Source organism: Leptosomus discolor, chromosome 1 (assembly GCF_034619465.1).
Source record: "Leptosomus discolor isolate bLepDis1 chromosome 1, bLepDis1.hap2, whole genome shotgun sequence".
Lineage (NCBI taxonomy): Eukaryota > Metazoa > Chordata > Aves > Leptosomiformes > Leptosomidae > Leptosomus > Leptosomus discolor.
In genome coordinates this window covers 100,971,382-100,989,345 of record NC_141391.1, presented here as the reverse complement: position 1 = coordinate 100,989,345, position 17,964 = coordinate 100,971,382, and the positions used below count along the sequence as shown (strand labels likewise).

Here is a 17,964-nt window from a genome sequence, read left to right as displayed (position 1 = left end):
TTCTTCTTCCTCTCTTTTTTTTTTTGTTTTTTTTTTTTTGTTTTGTTTTGTTTTTTGTTTGTTTGTTTTTGGGTTGTTTTGGGGTTTTTTTGATTATGCTGCAGAGATTTTACAAATTCTTATGAACCATTTGTAATCCCAGAATATCTTCGGGGGCAACTGGAGGAATTTGAAGCTCTCTGTGACGTTTCAAATAGTAACAGTTATCACAGACGTATGGAAAATAACCCAGATCAAACCTGTGAGAGCTTGTATGAGTATGTATACGTTTCTGTGCTTAGCAGTTTAAAGGGTTTCATATTACGTCATAGGTTTATAACGTATTGAGTCCAGATTTTGAGGCCTTGGTGATCTGGTATACGTAGGTATGTAGATAAAGGTATGCACTAATGCTTTGAAATAGTTGCATGTTTTTAGTAAGATGTGGACAGGCAAGAGTATTACAGAAAGTCGTTATGCTTAGCTAGAACACCAGCTTCCAAATGATTGTTCTTCAGCAGTTCTAGAGGTTCTTTGCTTTCAAGTATTATTGTGAAAATATAATGTGTGAAATAAGATTTTTAGATTTACATGAAAGAACTTTGATAACGACAGTGGTTTATTTTTTCTTTTAAGATATTTCTCTCAAATCTTGGAAGAACATGGCCCTATGGAAATTAATAATAAATTACTAGTTGGGGAGTATCAACATTTCCCTGAAGAAGCTCGAAAGATTGTAGAAGATGAAGGTGGTCTGCAGTCCTTTCTTCTGAAATCCCTTCGTTTCATTATGGTGGATAATCTTATTGGCTTAAGAAAGCATGCAATTCTTATTGAAGAAAATACGAACAGAAATGAGACTGGAGATAACGAAGAAGAAAATTATAGAGTCTGTGGTGTGCAAGAAAATTCTTCCCTGAACAAGCTACAGTTAAATCCAGCTGCTAAGGAATTCAAACCCCTGTCCTATCCTAAGCAACCCTATATATCAACATCTACTGACTTAACAGTAGCAAGTTATGAGACTCCACGATATTTGCCCTGGTCTTTTCCTACTTCATGTAAATCGGTGCATTCTTTGCATAGTCAGAATATTGATTCTATAGAAAATAAGTCGTCGTATTCAGACATTTTGCTGAAGTGCTTTGATTCTAAAACCCCTGGTATATTTTTGCCTCGGACTTCCTGGGGTTATCAATATGAAAGGATATTGACAGTGCCTTCTCACATGCCTCTTATGTCAAGTGTTGCCAAGCAGCCTTGTTATATTCATGCTGATTGTGTAGCTCACCAGGATAATGACGAATCAGACAGAAAATACGTCTCCAGCAGTCTTATACCAACTGAAATACAAACATATGAAGACCCTCCATGCCAGCTGGAGAACTCTGATAACACATTGTATGAAGACAATTTTGCTGTGGCAAGTAGTACAAAAGAAGCTGAATGTGGTGTGCAGGTTATTAAGATGGAAAAAGAAAGCAAAGTTGTACCTCTAAGGAAGAACAATCCTCATACAAGGATGATAGCTGTTCAGGTAAGAACTTAAAAAGCTTGCAAGTAACTGTTGTGTTTCAGTGATAAATGACAGTGTTGAGCACTGGAAAGTGCAACTCCTTTTTGAATGATTTCTTTATGACTTCCCAAGGGGTCAAATGTTGTGTAGAGTTTCAAGAGCAAGTATTGAAGTAATACTTCCAGCTACCCAAATGTAAGGAATCTTAAAAGTAGTATTTAGCATTCTCTAGGATTTATCACCTGAAAAAAAGGCCACGAGTTGGAAGATACCGAGGTGTTTATCAGGCTGGGAACTTCCTTAGAAAATGTCAGCAACAAACTGCAAGTTCTACAACTACTCTTTGTTTTTCAATTGTAATTCTTTAAAGAGGTCATCACTGAATTTCATTCTCCCTGAAATTTTCACGGATCTTTTGACCCAGGATCAAAGGAAGGGAACTGGTGTTCATCAGTTTAAACTTCTCTTTAGAAGTTAAAGAAAGTCCTTCTGTGTCTTTCTTTTTTTGTAATTAGTTCTGTGATTTGTTTTAACTTTTGCAATATTTGAGGATTTAGATAGTTCGTACATTCTAACAATTGCTGGCTGATGCTTCCCTTGTGGTCTTACAGTGGCAGCCCGGCTGCAGGGTGAGTTCAGGGGGCAAACTCCTTCACATTTCCTTTTCTCCCCTGAAGTAAAAAATCCTGAAAGTTTTGTCCTACAGGCAGAGAAAGCGTTGCTGAACAGCCGGAAAGGGGCAGGGCACACAGCTGAGCAGAAGAGGGGCTGGACCATTCACTCTTTAATGGTACCCCAGAGGCAGATCAGCGTACGCCACTCGTGAAAACACTCTTCAAGTAGCAGGGGGAGACAACGGTCACCTCCACGTTTGTTACAGAAACCATTTTGGACTAAGATGCTGAGTTTTCAGAGTTGTGGATATGGCAGTTTCACACATCCTTTTTATGTGTGAGAGATTATCGAATGTGCTAGAGGGGGTGCTGGGGAGGAGTTCCTTATCTTCATTCCTCATCTTCATATTCAGAGGAATAGCTGTTTATAGGTGTAAGATAAATAGCTGTCTTTTTATTACTGCTTTCTAAATTAGGAAAATGTTAGCATGTTGGTTTTTTCGAACTTGTGTTGTGTACAAAACTTTTCTGCATTTTAAGCCTTTCCTGAGCAGTTGCTGAAAGACAGTTTCCCATTTGTCTTGGCAGATTAATTTTGTCACTTGGCTGACTGGGCTTTTAAAGCGGGATTTCTCTTTGGTTCATGAGCACATGCAACAAAGAGATAAAAGAAGAGGCAACAGTTTTCAGTTTAGTGAATTCTGGTTAGCAGAGATCAAAAGGGCACTAAGCAACAGATATGTTTGGGTTTGCAAATCGTGTTAGAGCGAGGCATTTAACATTGTCTGGCTTTGATTTTTTTTTTTTTTTTTTCTTTAATAGCCTATTAGAACACTAACATCATAAACTAGATCTTTAATATGTCACCTGATGAGATCTTAAATTTCAGTTCTTTCAGTAAGTCCTTGATGGGTGGTATTAGAGGAAAACAAGCAGGGGCTCTGAAGGTCCTGGAGTCTAGTCTCTGCTGAGTAGAGGCACTTATGTAGTAGGTCTTGAGTTTAGGAGGAGCCACAAAACACAGCTCAGTGGGCTGCCAGACACAGTGTTTTCAGGTCTTAAGTTCTCAGACATTTAGAGCACAGCTGTGTTTAAAGACTCGGAGAACTGTTCTCAATATAAATGCTTCGTGGTCATTAAACTAGGGAAAGATCATGACAGAAAGAGCACTTTCATTATAAATTGAAGTTCATTTCAGAAACACTTGCATGATTTTTTTACACTGTAGATAGACCTACTTCGTAATGTAGTTGGATTTGTAAAACTGTAGGTTAGGTACAAATGCTCCAAACCAGAGCTGACCTACTAGTTGCATGTATAAACTGGAAAGCTTTTTAACCAACTCATGATTCTTTGTATTCTAGGTAAATCATGAAGTAGCTGATAGAGAAGCTAATACCCTGCCTTTTCATCCATTTGAAATGCAACAAGTAAGTTACCTGCTTATTTATTTCTGTTTCTCATGAAGGAGGTTAAAGGAATGCCCAAAACTTCAGTAGTTAAAAGATAAAGGTTCTCTGAAAATTACATGTTTTAACAGTTTTGGTTTGGTGCTTTTTTTTTTATTTTGTTTTGTTTGGTGTTGTGTGTGTGGTTTTGGTTTGGCTTTGGTTGGGGGGGGGGGGGGGGCGGGCAGGTATGTCACTCCACCCCTGCTTCATGTTGAGCTGTATTCTGTGATGTTCTTCTTGGAAAATTCACATTGGCTCACAGCAAGAAGGTTTTGGAGCCTTGTTCTGGAGCTATTCAGATGCTGGAGTATGTTTTAGAGAAATTTAGTATTTCCTCTCCAAAATTCTTGAGGTTTGATTTAAATATTCCATTTGAGCATACAGACAGCTCAGACTGAGGTTAATGGCAGTCTTATGTCTGTAGGGAATAAAAGTGATAAAATGTGGCCTTCAAACTAATCATATTCCAGTCATGGTCAGAACTGAAACTGTTACCCAACTTTCTCTTAAACAGCACCCCCCACCCTGCCCTGCCCCAACAAACAAACAAAAAACCTCCCCCTCCCCCCCCCCCCCCCGGTTTTCAGTCTCAACTGACAGCAGACTGTTCGTTTTAGATGTTACGGATGTCTGCTGCCCTGTGGTAACAGATATTAGATTGGTTTTTGTATTTGATTTATTTTTAGGGAGATATTGTACGTATGGAAAAAGAGCATCAGGTATTAAAAGAACAACTTAAAGAGGCCCAGGAGAAATACGAACAGTTACAAAGCCGAAGCTCGGAGGAAGTCTGTGCTTTAAAAGAGCTCCTAAGGAAAAGTGTTGAAGAGACTGAGGTAAAGTTTTTATCCACGCAACAGTGGGACAACCGGCAGCGGCTCACAAGATTGGTTGTAATTGATCAACAGGACTTTTGGAACTTGGCTGGTAGCCCGCGTAGCTGTGAAGTCGTACCTCAGCAAACCTCACGGGCTTTGCATGTCATCTTCCTGGGAGCACGCCTGAACGCACAGCAGATTGGCTGCTTCCCTCTAGTGGATAGGTACTGGTTTTGGCTGAACCAGAGAACGAGGAAGCACTACGCTGCTGACTGTTTCTTTCATCTTGATTTGCTGGGTTTGTTAACAGGCTTTATTTCCTTGAAAATGTCTGGGAGCAAGAGGGGTAGTCCCCAAACCACGCTATCAGCCTGTTATCGCTTTGACTGGATTAATTTTATAGTTAAAGCTGTAGATGCTACAGGCTACCCTTTTGGCTACACGAAAAGGAGTTTTTCCATTTTTTTAAAAAAAAAAAAAAAACATTCAGGTGAACCCAAAGCTGTCTCCCCATGCCCTCTCTTTAATCATTAGAAAGATGGGGCCTGTCATTCAGTATCAGTTGTTTTTTTTGTTTGTTTTGGTTTTTTTTTTCCTTTCAATGGTGCACTGGAGTAAATTCATGTACTGCAGCTTGGGAGCTCCCAAGTTCTAGCTTTACCGTTGGCTGTGAGTAGCCTGGCAAACTTTCATATCGCCATGATGGAGTCCAACGTCTGTTTGTCCTGTATGAACGTTTGGGGAGACTGTGACCTTGAAAAGTTTTGAGCTGAAAGCACGGCTGTGTGCAGGGTGGAGGAGCTTGTCCATGAGCATCGTAGGCACTTTTTAAAAAATATTTTTTTGTATTTCCCAATGATGCGTTGATGCTACCTTGGGTTTTTTTTAAGCAGTTATGGCAGCCGTAAGATGCGCTGCTGTCTTGCTGTGTTATGAATTGTAACTTCCCAGCTGTTAGTACTGGTACAAGTGTCTGTACTGATTTGGAGCTGGATTCTGACTGGGATTTCAGTGCGTATTTGTATGTGACACTGTGGACCTGGGTTGTTTCTTTTAGCTGACTGCAGAACAGGGTGGCAAGTATTCTGAAGGCAAGTAAACGAGTGTGCAGATCGTGTGGGAAAGGGTTTTGAATATGTTGCCCATGCTAAGCACCTGAGCTAACACCAAAGTAAGCACTAGTAAAGCTCTGTTATTGTTGGCCTAGCTTTTGATCGTGTGTCAGTGATCTGCTCTAGCTTGTATTTGAATAAAACAGTATTTTCAGAAATAATGTTTCCTTATTTTCTGCTTTTAGGTATCAAAGAATGAACTGGCTTGGTTTCATCAAGATTTAGAAATACAAGTGAAAAAATGGCAACAGGAGAAAAAAGAAAATCAAGAGAACTTAAAAGCTCTAAGGCACACAGCTAAAAAGCATACAGATACCAATGACAGGTACTAATTTTAAATACAGATTTACATTTAAATACAGATTTACATTACTTTCCCTTTGCTTGATTTCTTTTTTTTAAAGAGCAGTAAGTACAGTTATTCATGATGGACTATGGCAAGTTTCAGCATCTACTGATTCCATGATGTACGCAGAGTGAGAACTCAAACTTGTTGCCCTGATTATGTAATTCTGAAATGAGTTAAATGCAATTCTTGGATTAGAGCTGCTGTTAATAGGATCTACACACAATGCTATTTAACCTAATTAACAAATGCTACTCTGTCACTATTTAAGATCTTCCCACTTTTTCCAGGATCCTGGAAAACTTCTTTTTCACTTTTCTCCTTGGTGACTTCACTTTCTCAGCGTGCTCCTCTACTGCGTTATGATGAGCTTTACATTTTCATTTCCGTTTCTGTTGTTCTACTGTACAATCAACCCAACCCAACCCTGGTCTGCATCTATTTTTCTTACAGGCTTTTTGTCTATTCTGCCCCATAGCCTGAGGGTCATCCAAGGATGCACGTTTCCTTCTTTTCTAGCCCTGTCACTCCTTTCTCAGATTCAAGTAAAACTGCAAGAACCACATAACTGCATGTATCTATTGTGGGGGTGTTTTTTACCCATCCATCACCCTAAAACACAAGTCTGCAGGGCTTTCCATGGAACTTAAATCAATAACATCAGTGCACGAATCCCATCATGACCCTGTGTGCAGCAAATCCAGCTGTTCCCTGTGGCAGTGAGCTCTCCTGGCTACGGAGGAGCAAGAGGCAACTTCAGTCAACTTCTACCACAGTCAACAAGCATCCATGGGATCATGTCACTGATGTACTGAAAAATAAACCATGTGTCACCTGATGCAGTATTACCAGTAGCTTTTCCTGGAACGTTCTAAAGCCTTAGAAATCTTTAAGTAACCTAATCATTGGCTGGGTAACCAGCGAGATGTTTATCACAGCAATAGGCTGAAATATGTACATGTCTGCTTTCCTATTTTGATTTCTTTTTTTTGCAAATTATGCATAAACATTTAAAATAGCTTCTAGATAACTGATGAAGCTGACTGCCATAACAATAATTATTCTAATCAGAGTTGACAATTCCTACTGTATTTTTTATGTTCTTTGTTAGTTTACAGACCTGAGAAGACTTCTGTCCTTGAATGCTGATGTATTCTCTTTAGTCTAAGTAGTTTGGGCCAAATCTCCCTTGAAAAATTATCAGCCTGCTTTTGTATTGGTTCCTGCTTAATTAGGAATACATTTAAATGCACTTGCGGTACCAAACAGCATGTGAGACATACAGGTTGTCACTGCTGCGTGGCTGTCACTGTGGTTAGAGGACTGTGTTATGTATTTGCTAATGAACACTTTTCAGAACAAGCTTAATAAATGTTTGATTCCTCCAGGTGTTTGAAGACCATTGATGAGAAGGAAAGGCAGTATAACATCTATTTAAATACATATCTCGAGACCAGGTAAAACTCTTGTACCTTTCAGCAATATTTATATTTTTCTGCTGACTTGTCATTGTTGGGAGTTGTCTGCTTCACTCTGGGTAAAGGCTTAGAAAAAATAAGCACTTTAACCTGTATCTTTTATTCTATGTTAGTTTACTTTTAGTTATTCTAAGTAAATGTTATTTACTTTTAAATATTTAAAAAAAAAAATCCATCTTTTCAACATACTCACATACATTTCTCTTGATTATACGATACTGCGTGTTGGAACACACGTTAGAAGTTGGGTGTGGTACAGACTTACTGAACTGTTGTATGTAGCTTTGGATCTTTGCACGGTTATAGTCCCAAACGTACATAAGGTTAGCTTAAACATTTTCTAAAAGTTACTGGTTTGCACAGAGTATAAAGTCAAGGTTCCATTTATAGATACGTTCTTATAGATGTGATCAGGCTCAGAACAACGATGCTTGCATGACTGCAGTAAAGCTGCTGTGAGCTTTTTAGGTTGCACAGTGAAATGTGGTTAAGAAACGCCAAGGTCGTGTCCGTGGAGCCAGCGGTACGGCTGCGCGAGCACGGTGCTGCACCTGAAGGCACAGGCTGTACCATGGAGATGGAGATGGGCGGTTCCGAGGAGAGAGAATAGCTGTAGGAAAAAACCTGCCATAAATTTTTAATACTACGCTGTTGTAAATGTTACTCAAATATTTAACTTCTTTTCATTTCACAGTAATAAACTTGCTAATGAGAAAGTAAAATTGGAAGAGCTTATAAAAAAGAGTCAAGAGGACTGCCAAGAGTGTGTGAAAAGAGCTGTTGAAGCAGAGGTATGAGCAAAAAATCTTAAAATGCTTTTGCTAGAGCTTGGATTGTTTGCTCTGATAGTAGGTGGGGAAGACGACTGTGAAGTCATGTCTAACAGTTTACTTTTTAAACAGCCTCTAAACCTTTTCACAAGCCTATATCAAAAGTGTTAATCAAGTGCTGACAAGTGCTGTTCGTGGTGTTCTCCTACAAAACTTGGCAGATCATCGAGGCACATTATTATTATTGACCAGTATTAGAAGTGCACAGAATTGGGGGCATATAGTATTGCCCCAACCAAAATTCAACTGAGTTTCATACTTACCCTCATTAGGAATAGGTTCCATTAGTAAGAATTAACCATAGGAACATAAAAAATTCCTTGTTAAAGGTCGGTCATGGTTAGTGAACATAGAGCTGCCTCTTCGTCAGGCAGAATCAGAATGCAACAACCGACTTGTGCGTTTCACTGAAAGGAGAAGAGTACTGATGAAAATCAAGATTTTATTTTTTTTTTTTTCTAAACCTGTATGTTTTATACTGGAAATGCTTTGAATATCATGAACAATTCTCCCTTCTTAAGAAGGGCTCGAAGACTGTCTTAACTGCAGTAGGGTTTTTATGAAAACATTAGACTGTTGACCCGCATTAGTCTTCAACCATGCAGTATTTAAAAGGCTGCCTTAATCATTTAACGTGTGTGTGTGTGTATGTATTTATATACAGGTTAAGTTGCAAATGGAACATTTACAGAAGCTTTCTACTCGGTTGAAGTGAGAGTAGCCTTTTTATCCTCCTGAAGGCCTGTCAGGGCCGTTAATTCCGCTTAAAATTCCTCACCATAGGAACTGTGTGTGTGTTGTACTCCGTGTCATCAAACTATTGTCTCAGATGCTTATTAAAATATATTTTGAGGTCTTATTCCTTATGCTACAGCAGTGCTTTTACTGCAGGGACTTTGGAAGGGTTTTTTTTGTTTTGTTTGGTTTGGTTCTTTTTACTCAGTTACATTTTGTTACAGATATCAGTACTCAAGAACTGGAAGGAAACTGAAGTATGCAAGCTAAATGGCATAGCTGCCAATGCAGAAGTAAATCTCAGGATACTGAAGTCACTGAGCAGGTATGGCGAGTTTACACCAGACATTTCAGTACTACTGCTAGTGGCTAAGTACAACTAACTACGGAATGTTTAATCACCCTTATTTAACTGGATAAATCAGTTTTGTTCACAAAGGGACGTAGCCTGAAAGGTGCGTAGAAACACAGCAGTTAAATACAAATGTCCTGAAGCTGAATTTCTTCCTAGTCTTAAATTACTAAGATGTGTGATACTTACAGGAGCAAGCTTCTTGTCTTACTCTTTCTTAGCCAGGGAAGATGAGGCTACTGGGAACATTCCAGTTATTCCTGCACAGTATCACTGGAAAAGGGCCGCAATGTAAACAGAGAAGAGTGCAAACAAAACTGCTGGGCATGCAACAACATTGTTTTCTTCTTTACTCATTTAGCCCTTGGTGTTGCCTTTTTTTAAAACTTAGCCGTGTTCCCTTTCCCTGTCCTTATGTTGCTGCAAATACTCATTTACATTTGAGGAGCCCACTTCTAAGACTAGATAGGATTGAAGTACCAGTCACGTAACTGATTTTAACTTCAAATTGCTTGAAGTCTTTAACTGTGGTTTAGTTGGGAGGGGAAGGAACTGTTGTACTAAAACCATTGGTCTTAAAAACAATGGGAATGTTGGAGTTCAACTGAAAATCTTGAATACTTCAGCAGCTCGGCTTCAGCAGCACCTAAGTTGAAGTCACAGATTGATTCCTGGGAAACATTTATTTTGAATATAAAGAAACAACTGGAAAAAGTAGAGGTAAGCCTTAATTTCTCTTAACAAGCTTTAAGTTGAACTTTGGAAACTAAAAAAGAATAAATACCTTAAATAATTTTGCATTCTTTTTTTAAAACGCCAGTAGCTTGGACTCCAAGTACTGAACGGAGTTCTTTAATTACAAAAGAAAGATACAGTTTTAAGTCCAGGTTATGTAAGTGTAGTTAAGTTACAACTAGTTATCTTCAGTTTTCAAAAATCTGTCCTTTATACGCTTGTGTCAAAATTGGATCCCATGTTAACAAGTCTAGTCTCCTGGTTCTTCTGTCTTTTTTTGAACTTCAGAGATCCATGCAACTTCTTTAAAAACAACAGAAAACTCTCTGAAAAGTTAAGATGGAAAGTGTCTAGGCTGACTTTTAAGAACTAGAAAGGGTTTCCCAAACCCTTTCAAGCATCAGTGCAAGTACTTAAGTAGAGATTGATGTTACTATAGCAGCTGGTAGCCTTAGGTCTCCATTTGAAAGGCCTGGGGTGTCTGTGCTGTTTAGCAAAAAAGTAGTTGTGTTAACGCCACTTTAAATAAAGAGCGAGCTTTGGTTAATGCCGATGTGGAGGGTAATGCCTTTGCCTTCTGCAGGCCGAGTATGAAGAAAAAATTCAGACGGTGAAAAATGGTGCACGGAACTGCCTCACTAAAATGGAAACTGTGGATCTTCCTTCTCCTCCCAGTGTCTTAGTATGTATCTTACCTTTGATTGCAGTTTAAGATGTTCTTTGTTTGTATCAGCGTGGCTATCTGTTATAGGACACATAGAGAGCTTGAATATAGAGCCTTGGATACCAAGTAATCTGGCTCTCCATACGTCCAGGTAATGTTCCAAAGGACAAGGAGAGTGCAGACGGGTGTGATGAAGTCCAGTGAGAAGCAAATTCTCAAGCTGATGGAGAGGCTTAAGCTGTTTAAAGTTAACTTTAAAATGCTTCGTGGTCTGTCTAAATTGGGACTCGTATTTTTGCATATTGTGACTTTCCTGTAGCACCAAAATCCATAGGGACAAGGCCCCGTTACACCAACACGTGTAACTGATTACAAATACCAAAACCAACTTCCATTCCCAGCTGTTACAAACCAGGTGGTTCATGTAGCCATTTATGGAGATGCATCGGTACTGACTACATCCCAGATAGATAAACAGGATTTAGAAACATTTTCTCATGGGCCAACAGTCCCACGAATGCTTTGCTGACATCATGTCAGTTACTTCCAAACCCTGCGATTGTTCCTGGTGCAAGAACGAAGTCAGTGTAAGTCAACGCTCCTTGAACTGTTCCTCGGCCTGGTGGTGGGGAGGCACGTGACGGTGATAAAACACTTAGGGCCAAGGTGGCTGCAGCAGCGGTGCAAACCACCCAGTGCTGCCCGTCACTGACGGGAAAACTGAAACCAGGGCACGGAGCTGACGCCCCGTCCTGAAGACAAAGAGCTTTCAGAAACCACTCGACCTGGGACAGTTTGGAGTAAGGAAGAAAGGGTTCTGTCATCTCTCAAAACAGGGGAGATAACTGACTCAATATGTAAAATGCTTTCATAGTGCACACACATGTGAAATCCCTGAATTCACTGAAGATGCCACACAACTTTTTTTTTTATATATATATTTTTTTAAATTATTTTTTTTTCTGCAGAAAGTCATGTTTTTTTCTTTTCTTTTGTTTTTCTTATAACTTAGACTCAAGGCTCTGTTCTGATACTGTATATTTATGATTTACTACAGTTTTTCTGGACTCATACAAGTAATAGTTAAGCTTATGCTCTCCTGCATACCTTTTTTTCCCCCCACTTATTTCTAGGTATCTCCTTTCTACACACTGGCACAGAACTCTTAAGTATGTAGATAACTTTGTTACCATCCTTAGGTTACCATCAATTTACAGGTTGGGAGAGAGCAACTCCTGAGCCTCTTGTTCTGCATTTGGTGTCCTTTTTTTACTGCAGTAACATGGGAGTAACCTTTTAGAAGGCAGTTCTGTAACTCCTTCAGCTTTGAGAGGGCTTTAATAGGCACATACTGAATCCAAATGAAAAAGACTTGATGAACACCTTTTTTCTTCCTGTTTAAATAATTCTGTTAAACTCCTTTACAGAAAAGGTAAAATATCACTTCGAAAAGGTGGTAACTAAAGAACACAGAATAAGAACGAGCAGGTTTGACTATGAAGAAATGTGGAATTTTCATTCTGTGTGTTAGAAAGCCACCTTCCTAGAGCAGTCAGGTTCTGAAACAAATGGCAGTCATGGGATCAAACAACTAAACTTATTTTAAGGCGTTCTTTCCATTTACGGAAGAGTTGTTATGGTAAAAAGAAGTCTTCCTAGGTCATGCCAGCTCCAAGTTTTTCAAGATGACTATAGCTGACATGCATTTCTGTTTAAAAAGAATTGCACTGGATTATATATAGATTCTATAATCCGCTAAAAGCAGTGAATTTTGTATTTTCAAACTGATGGCCCTTATTTAAAGCAGTTCTGTTTCTACCACCAGCTTCAAGCTATACTTGTGTACGCCGTACGGCTGTCCAACAGCCCTGCTTTCTTTAGCAAAGCAGGAGTAAGTTAAAGGAACAGTTTGTCTATGTGCTGTCCTGTTTAATCCCGTTTCAGACAGGCTGCCTCTATGTAGGACCTATTAAGGAGCACCTTTGTGCAATATTTTTAGCTAGCTAAAGGAGGTGAAGATAAATTGGTGCGACCTCCAGCTCCTTAGCATGACCAAACGTGCCATAGTTCATGCTCGAGAGTTCTGCTCAATTTACTTTTAATCACTGTTTCTCCTGCGAAATTTGTTTATTTCTAGACAAAACAGGGCAGAGCTCCAGCCAGTGATCCAGCTGTTGCCACGTGTTCCTCTGCATCTGCCCGTCCTAATTTACTTCCTGCATTTTCAAGTTCTGAAGATCAAGGTCCAGCACATGCTTCATTTAATACACAGGCTGGAGTTAAGCCAACATATGCAAATGCTAAGGCTTGTTCTGCAAGTGGCAGATCGGTGAAAACACACTCCAGACCTCTGGAAGGATCATACTCTGATAAAGTTTTGGCAGCTGACAAGTCAGGGACTTCTGGAAGTAACACTCGGAACGTCCAGCCAAACCAGAACCACCAGGCTGACTCAGCTGTGCAACTCGGGCCTTCTGGACTTCCAAACAACAAAACGCTTCCAAAAGCATTTCAAAATATCATTGCACATCTCCAGAGCATATTCCCAAACCATAGCAGGTATTTGTTTGAATGAGCATAACGTGACGTAACAGACCTTCTGCCCACCCAGTGATCACGTACAAAAGAACTGATTTGTCAGCAGGTGGCTTCCGTTTCACGAGAACAGTAACATCAGTTGTTCCCCTTCCTCCCCTCCCATTCGGTGAGACATTCCTCAAGGGAATACACTTAGGATGTTGGCTATGCATCTTGATTTTTGCCCCCCAGTTAGAACCACTAACAAATAGAAGTATTATTATTTTATTGTTTGGGTTTTTTTACGATTAAGGTAAAGCCTGGTTACGGAGAGGTACTGGAAGCAGGTACTTGCTACAGTTCATTTGAGAGAAGTCAGTATCTCTTAAAGGCTCTACTGCTGTGAGCGTAACGTGGAAGCCACAGCGTTCTCCAATTCTGTGATTCTGCTGATAACAGCCATGGTGTGGCCAAGCAGTAATTGTGTCGTCTTTGTTTCTTCAGTTCAGACTTCACTAGCTTCATAAAAGACGTGCAGAGAAGAAATGGGAATACATTGTCAGGTTTGAGCTTAGACGAAGTTCTAAGCAGAGTGACAGAACTCATTCTGGACCAGCAAAATAAGGTACTGTGCTGTGCGCAGCTGCTGCCTCTTCTACTGTGCATCCTCTGTCAGAGGAGACGGTGCAGCACAGCCCAGAAGAGAACGCAAACTTCCCTTTGCTGTCCAGCTCTGAACTACAAACTTGCTCCACGTTCTTTTTCCAATACCTGTCTAGGCACCGACTGCAACGGGGAGACCTGTGAAGTCAGCACAGACCGGGACTCGGAGCTGGGAAATACCTGCAGAAGAAAACGTGCCCGGCCCACCCAAGGCGAGACCTGCACATAAAACAGCCTCGAGTAAAAATCCGTCTCAGCCACACCTCCAGCCCTGGGGAAATGTTGGAGCAACACCTAAATCCAAATGGAAAAAACTAGACTATACAGTAAGTTCTCTGCTGTTTCAATGGGTGTGAAGTGATGGCCATGTACTTCTTTGGACATGAAATAATCAAAGTGTTGCTGGAAAAAATAATTGACTTGTTCATTTTGTGTACAAAAGCTTAAATATACTTGGTTAAAATCAGTAACGTCATTAACTTATTAGAATTTGCTGATTAATTGTTGCTAGCTGTGAAATAACTTCACATTTTCTGTGCAGGCCTCCAGTGATGATCCTTGCACAATCTGTCACGATGAGCTAAGCAGAGACTTGTGTGAACTAGAATGTGGGCATCGTTTCCACAGAGAAGTAAGGATTTTTGTTCTTATCATGTAGATGCAAATGTTTACATGCTCTGTTCAGTTACACTGTTGTTCCACTTTCTAAAAGCAACCCTCACCCTTCAGAGCCGAAAGAAGAACGCACAATTTCTGTTACATACTTTGTACAACCAAGACTTGCTATATATCTGGTCTTACTGTGTCAGAAAGTTTCCAGTTTTAGATTTATTTTTTTAAGTAAAATGGTAATTCATCAAAGCGAATTTAAGTTTATTCCTCAGAGAATAAATCTGGTAGTCAAGTCACAGAGTTGTCGCAGCACACTTAGAGCGGGCTGTCGCCTGACAGCAGTTGCACGTCTAACTTCCTGTAGGCAGAAGGTCAGCATTATGGCAGAATAACTTGATATTCCTGGCCGTGACTTTTCCCCTTACCTGATTTGTTTACTGCTGATTTGTTAGTTGCAGAATAGGCACAAATGTAAACTGATCAGCACAGCGTCAGAGCTGGAGAACAGTTTTCTAAGTGCTAACTTCAGTAACACAGAACATGTTGGAAAAGTGCTTTCCTCTTAGCGACAACTACTTAAGCTGAGCGATTTACACCAGGCTTTGTTTCCTCCACATCTCCCTGTTCTTGCAGTGCATTAGAACATGGCTCAAGCAACACTCAAGTACCTGCCCTATCTGCCGCGTCCATACTCTGCTACCTGAAGACTTCCCTGAGCTTCCTGCGTGGAACAAACACGCCTAAACCTTGTTTTATTTGAACATATTATGATAAGATGCCAAGGGGCTGCAGAGTAACCCCCACGGTAAGGAAGAGAAACACGATGCCTAGAAAGAGACAGAACCCTGGTTTTACTGAGAACAGTAGCAGAACTCGGACTGACTCGGAATTTAACTCCTAGCACCAAGCCGCCAGCCGCTAGCACTGCCACGGCCCCTGCAGAACGAGGCGAGCGTGCTCTGCCATCCAGCGCTGTTCCCGGTTGCTGCCTGAACGTGTGAAGCCGACGTCGTTCAGAGGCCAGCAGCACACAACTGGTCCAGTTTTTTGGCTAAGGGATATTGGAACTGTTGCAGCCACCCTTCTCAAAGGGTGGGGCGTAATTCCTGTGAAGAGGGGTGCGAGCTCTGAAGGAAAGCCCACACTGAAAATAAATTCTAGTATCGAACAAGTAGGTGACCTGAATGACAGACTAGCAGAATTTGGAGCAGCCAAGATGTTACTTTCCTCTGGCATAAACAATTACAACTTAACTGCAGGATTCAAACTGGGCTGCTTGTGATCATTATCAATGCAGTTCACATAATTGCAGCTCCTTTCTCTGCATAAATCCATAGCTAGTAATTCAAATCGTTTAAATAATGACTTTTAGTAATATTCTGAAGCAAGAATTTTTAAGTGTTCATATGATCCTTTCTGTTTGTGTATCATTGAGTTGGAATACTGGGGCTCAGTTCTTCAATCTTGAAGTGTGGTTTGAATTTCCCTCATCGAAGAGCTGATTACAGGATTTTTATTTTTGATGGACCAACTGTGCATCTCTATTCTGTGCATGAATGTTCAGCAGCAGCGTGAGGTACAGAATACACCCAGGTGAAAGAATGGTTATCCTGCTGCTTTTAAAATTCTTCTCAAATAGCCAAAAGACCAGGACTAGGGAACGTACAGCTTAACCACTCTGAAACTAGAATCTGACTGTTGTTTGCATACAAGCAGTGTTAAAGTGATAGATGGGATTGTTGGCCAATTCTAGGGATCAGTTGTTCTTCCAAGTCAATATGTATCTTCTAGATGAAGTTTTAAACTATTCTGTGGTTAATCAGTGTAGTAATTGGCACTTGGATCAAAAATAAAGTTACTACTGCAGCCGAAGTGGGTTTCCTGTGGAATATTTTTGCTAAGCCCAAGTTACTGGTGAAGGAATCTACCGTATGCTGGAGAGCTAAGGCACCTTGCTGCCTGAAGCAGTGGGTACTGCGCTGCTCCGCCTTGCAGCACTTGCATCGGTACCAGCTTCCATTACTTTCTTGGGGCGGGGGACACAGATGTGTCATCGCCTGAGCTCTTCACAACAGCAGCCCAAGTCCCTGGTGCTGGGGATGCTGTTGCAGAGCAGAGGTCTCCTTCTCCTGCTTAGCCGCGGCAAAGCAGTCCCAGACAGAGGAGCATTGGCCAGGGAGAACAGAGTGTGCCTTGGGGCGGCTGTGGGAGCAGTGCAGGGTCTGGGCGCTGAACTGGCACTTAGACACTTGCTTGTTATCAGCCAGTCTTGGGTTTCCTGTACCCAGAGAGGACCCTGAGTTCCCCAATCAGCAGGCTGGGGTTTGGTCTGTGTTCCTCTTCTCTGCCCTGACTCCTCCCACAAGCTGGACAGATTATAGCGATTTCTGGAGGGAGTTCATTCACACCTTTAAACAGGACGCCTTAGGGCCGACATTTCTGGCTGGGGGGGCAGGCTTCAGCTGATCTGCTCTGGGGGCTGGGGCAGAAGGACACCAGTCCATCTTTCCAAGGAAGTGTTGATGGTGGGAGGTGACAGTGCCTCTGTGAACAGCAGGTGGCACTCTTATAACATCATGTAAACTAAAAAAAGCGGCTTTCATTTTCTGAAAGTCATCCTGTACAGTTTCCTGATCTTTGAGAAGTTCTAGCAAGTAGCTCCCCCCGCCCCCCCAACTGTTATAAGACATTGAAGTAAGAATTTTGGATGTTTATTCCTAAAATACAGATTATACAGAACCAGGACCAAACCTAGAATTACATTTTCCTGCTGGATAAAGCTAAAGAAAATTATTTTTAGCAGTTTTCTTAATTCTGTCTTTTCAGATTGTCATCTTTACACTTATACTTTATATACTTAGCCTGCCACCACCCCACATAACAGTGTATGGAAAATTCACAATTAGAATGAAATTGTGGCTGTTAAAACATCAACATCTACAACCTGTTGTTCCCATGGGGAAGGTTATTTCCTGCTGAAAAAATTTCCTATGTAGTTCCTGTAAGATGTACAGTTACAAACACTTTAGTGTATTTACCTTAACTTACCCCTTTCCTGGCATTTACATTTATACTTTACGTTGAACAAGTGACAATATAAAAACGGAGACTGTCTCCCTTGCAGTGGTTATTCATATAATGGGAAGTCACATCCTAAAGGCACAATGTGCCACAGCAGAGAAGTTTTTTAATGCTGTTTTTCACCAGCAGCATAGGCTGGTCTGCCACAAGTCAGCAGTCCTGTTTATCACATAACAGAGCTATAGAAGTCTTATAAAAGGGAAGACTATAATGCACAGAGTAAGTGTATTCTCAAACTAAAAAAATTCTGCCTGATTTTCTTTTACAGTGCTATTTTACACAAATTGCAGAGATAAAGTAAGGGCATCATTTTTCTAATCCAGGGAAGAGCCCAGGGAGAAACCACATGCAAAACAACTTCAGTTCTAAGCATTCCTCCCATACAGACTCATATTCCCAGTTTGACCAATACACGTGGTGTTATTTCACATCACTTATTTCACATGCATCTTGCAATACTC

General features: G+C 40.6%; 1 protein-coding gene across 1 annotated transcript in view; it reads left to right on the top strand.

Annotated features, from left to right (window-relative positions):
* TTC3 (tetratricopeptide repeat domain 3) overlaps nt 1-16,294 on the top strand; it is a 66,036-nt gene extending 49,742 nt beyond the window's left edge. Inside the window, exons 31-45 of the mRNA XM_086477693.1 lie at nt 105-257; nt 616-1,516; nt 3,474-3,539; nt 4,247-4,396; nt 5,676-5,815; nt 7,225-7,293; nt 8,009-8,105; nt 9,104-9,204; nt 9,858-9,951; nt 10,550-10,648; nt 12,768-13,189; nt 13,652-13,772; nt 13,927-14,136; nt 14,352-14,441; nt 15,056-16,294. Coding sequence (XP_086333819.1) covers nt 105-257; nt 616-1,516; nt 3,474-3,539; nt 4,247-4,396; nt 5,676-5,815; nt 7,225-7,293; nt 8,009-8,105; nt 9,104-9,204; nt 9,858-9,951; nt 10,550-10,648; nt 12,768-13,189; nt 13,652-13,772; nt 13,927-14,136; nt 14,352-14,441; nt 15,056-15,166 — 2,824 coding nt within the window. The 3' untranslated portion in view covers nt 15,167-16,294. The remainder of the gene's footprint in view (nt 1-104; nt 258-615; nt 1,517-3,473; nt 3,540-4,246; nt 4,397-5,675; nt 5,816-7,224; nt 7,294-8,008; nt 8,106-9,103; nt 9,205-9,857; nt 9,952-10,549; nt 10,649-12,767; nt 13,190-13,651; nt 13,773-13,926; nt 14,137-14,351; nt 14,442-15,055) is intronic.
* Nucleotides 16,295-17,964: the final 1,670 nt, after the last annotated feature.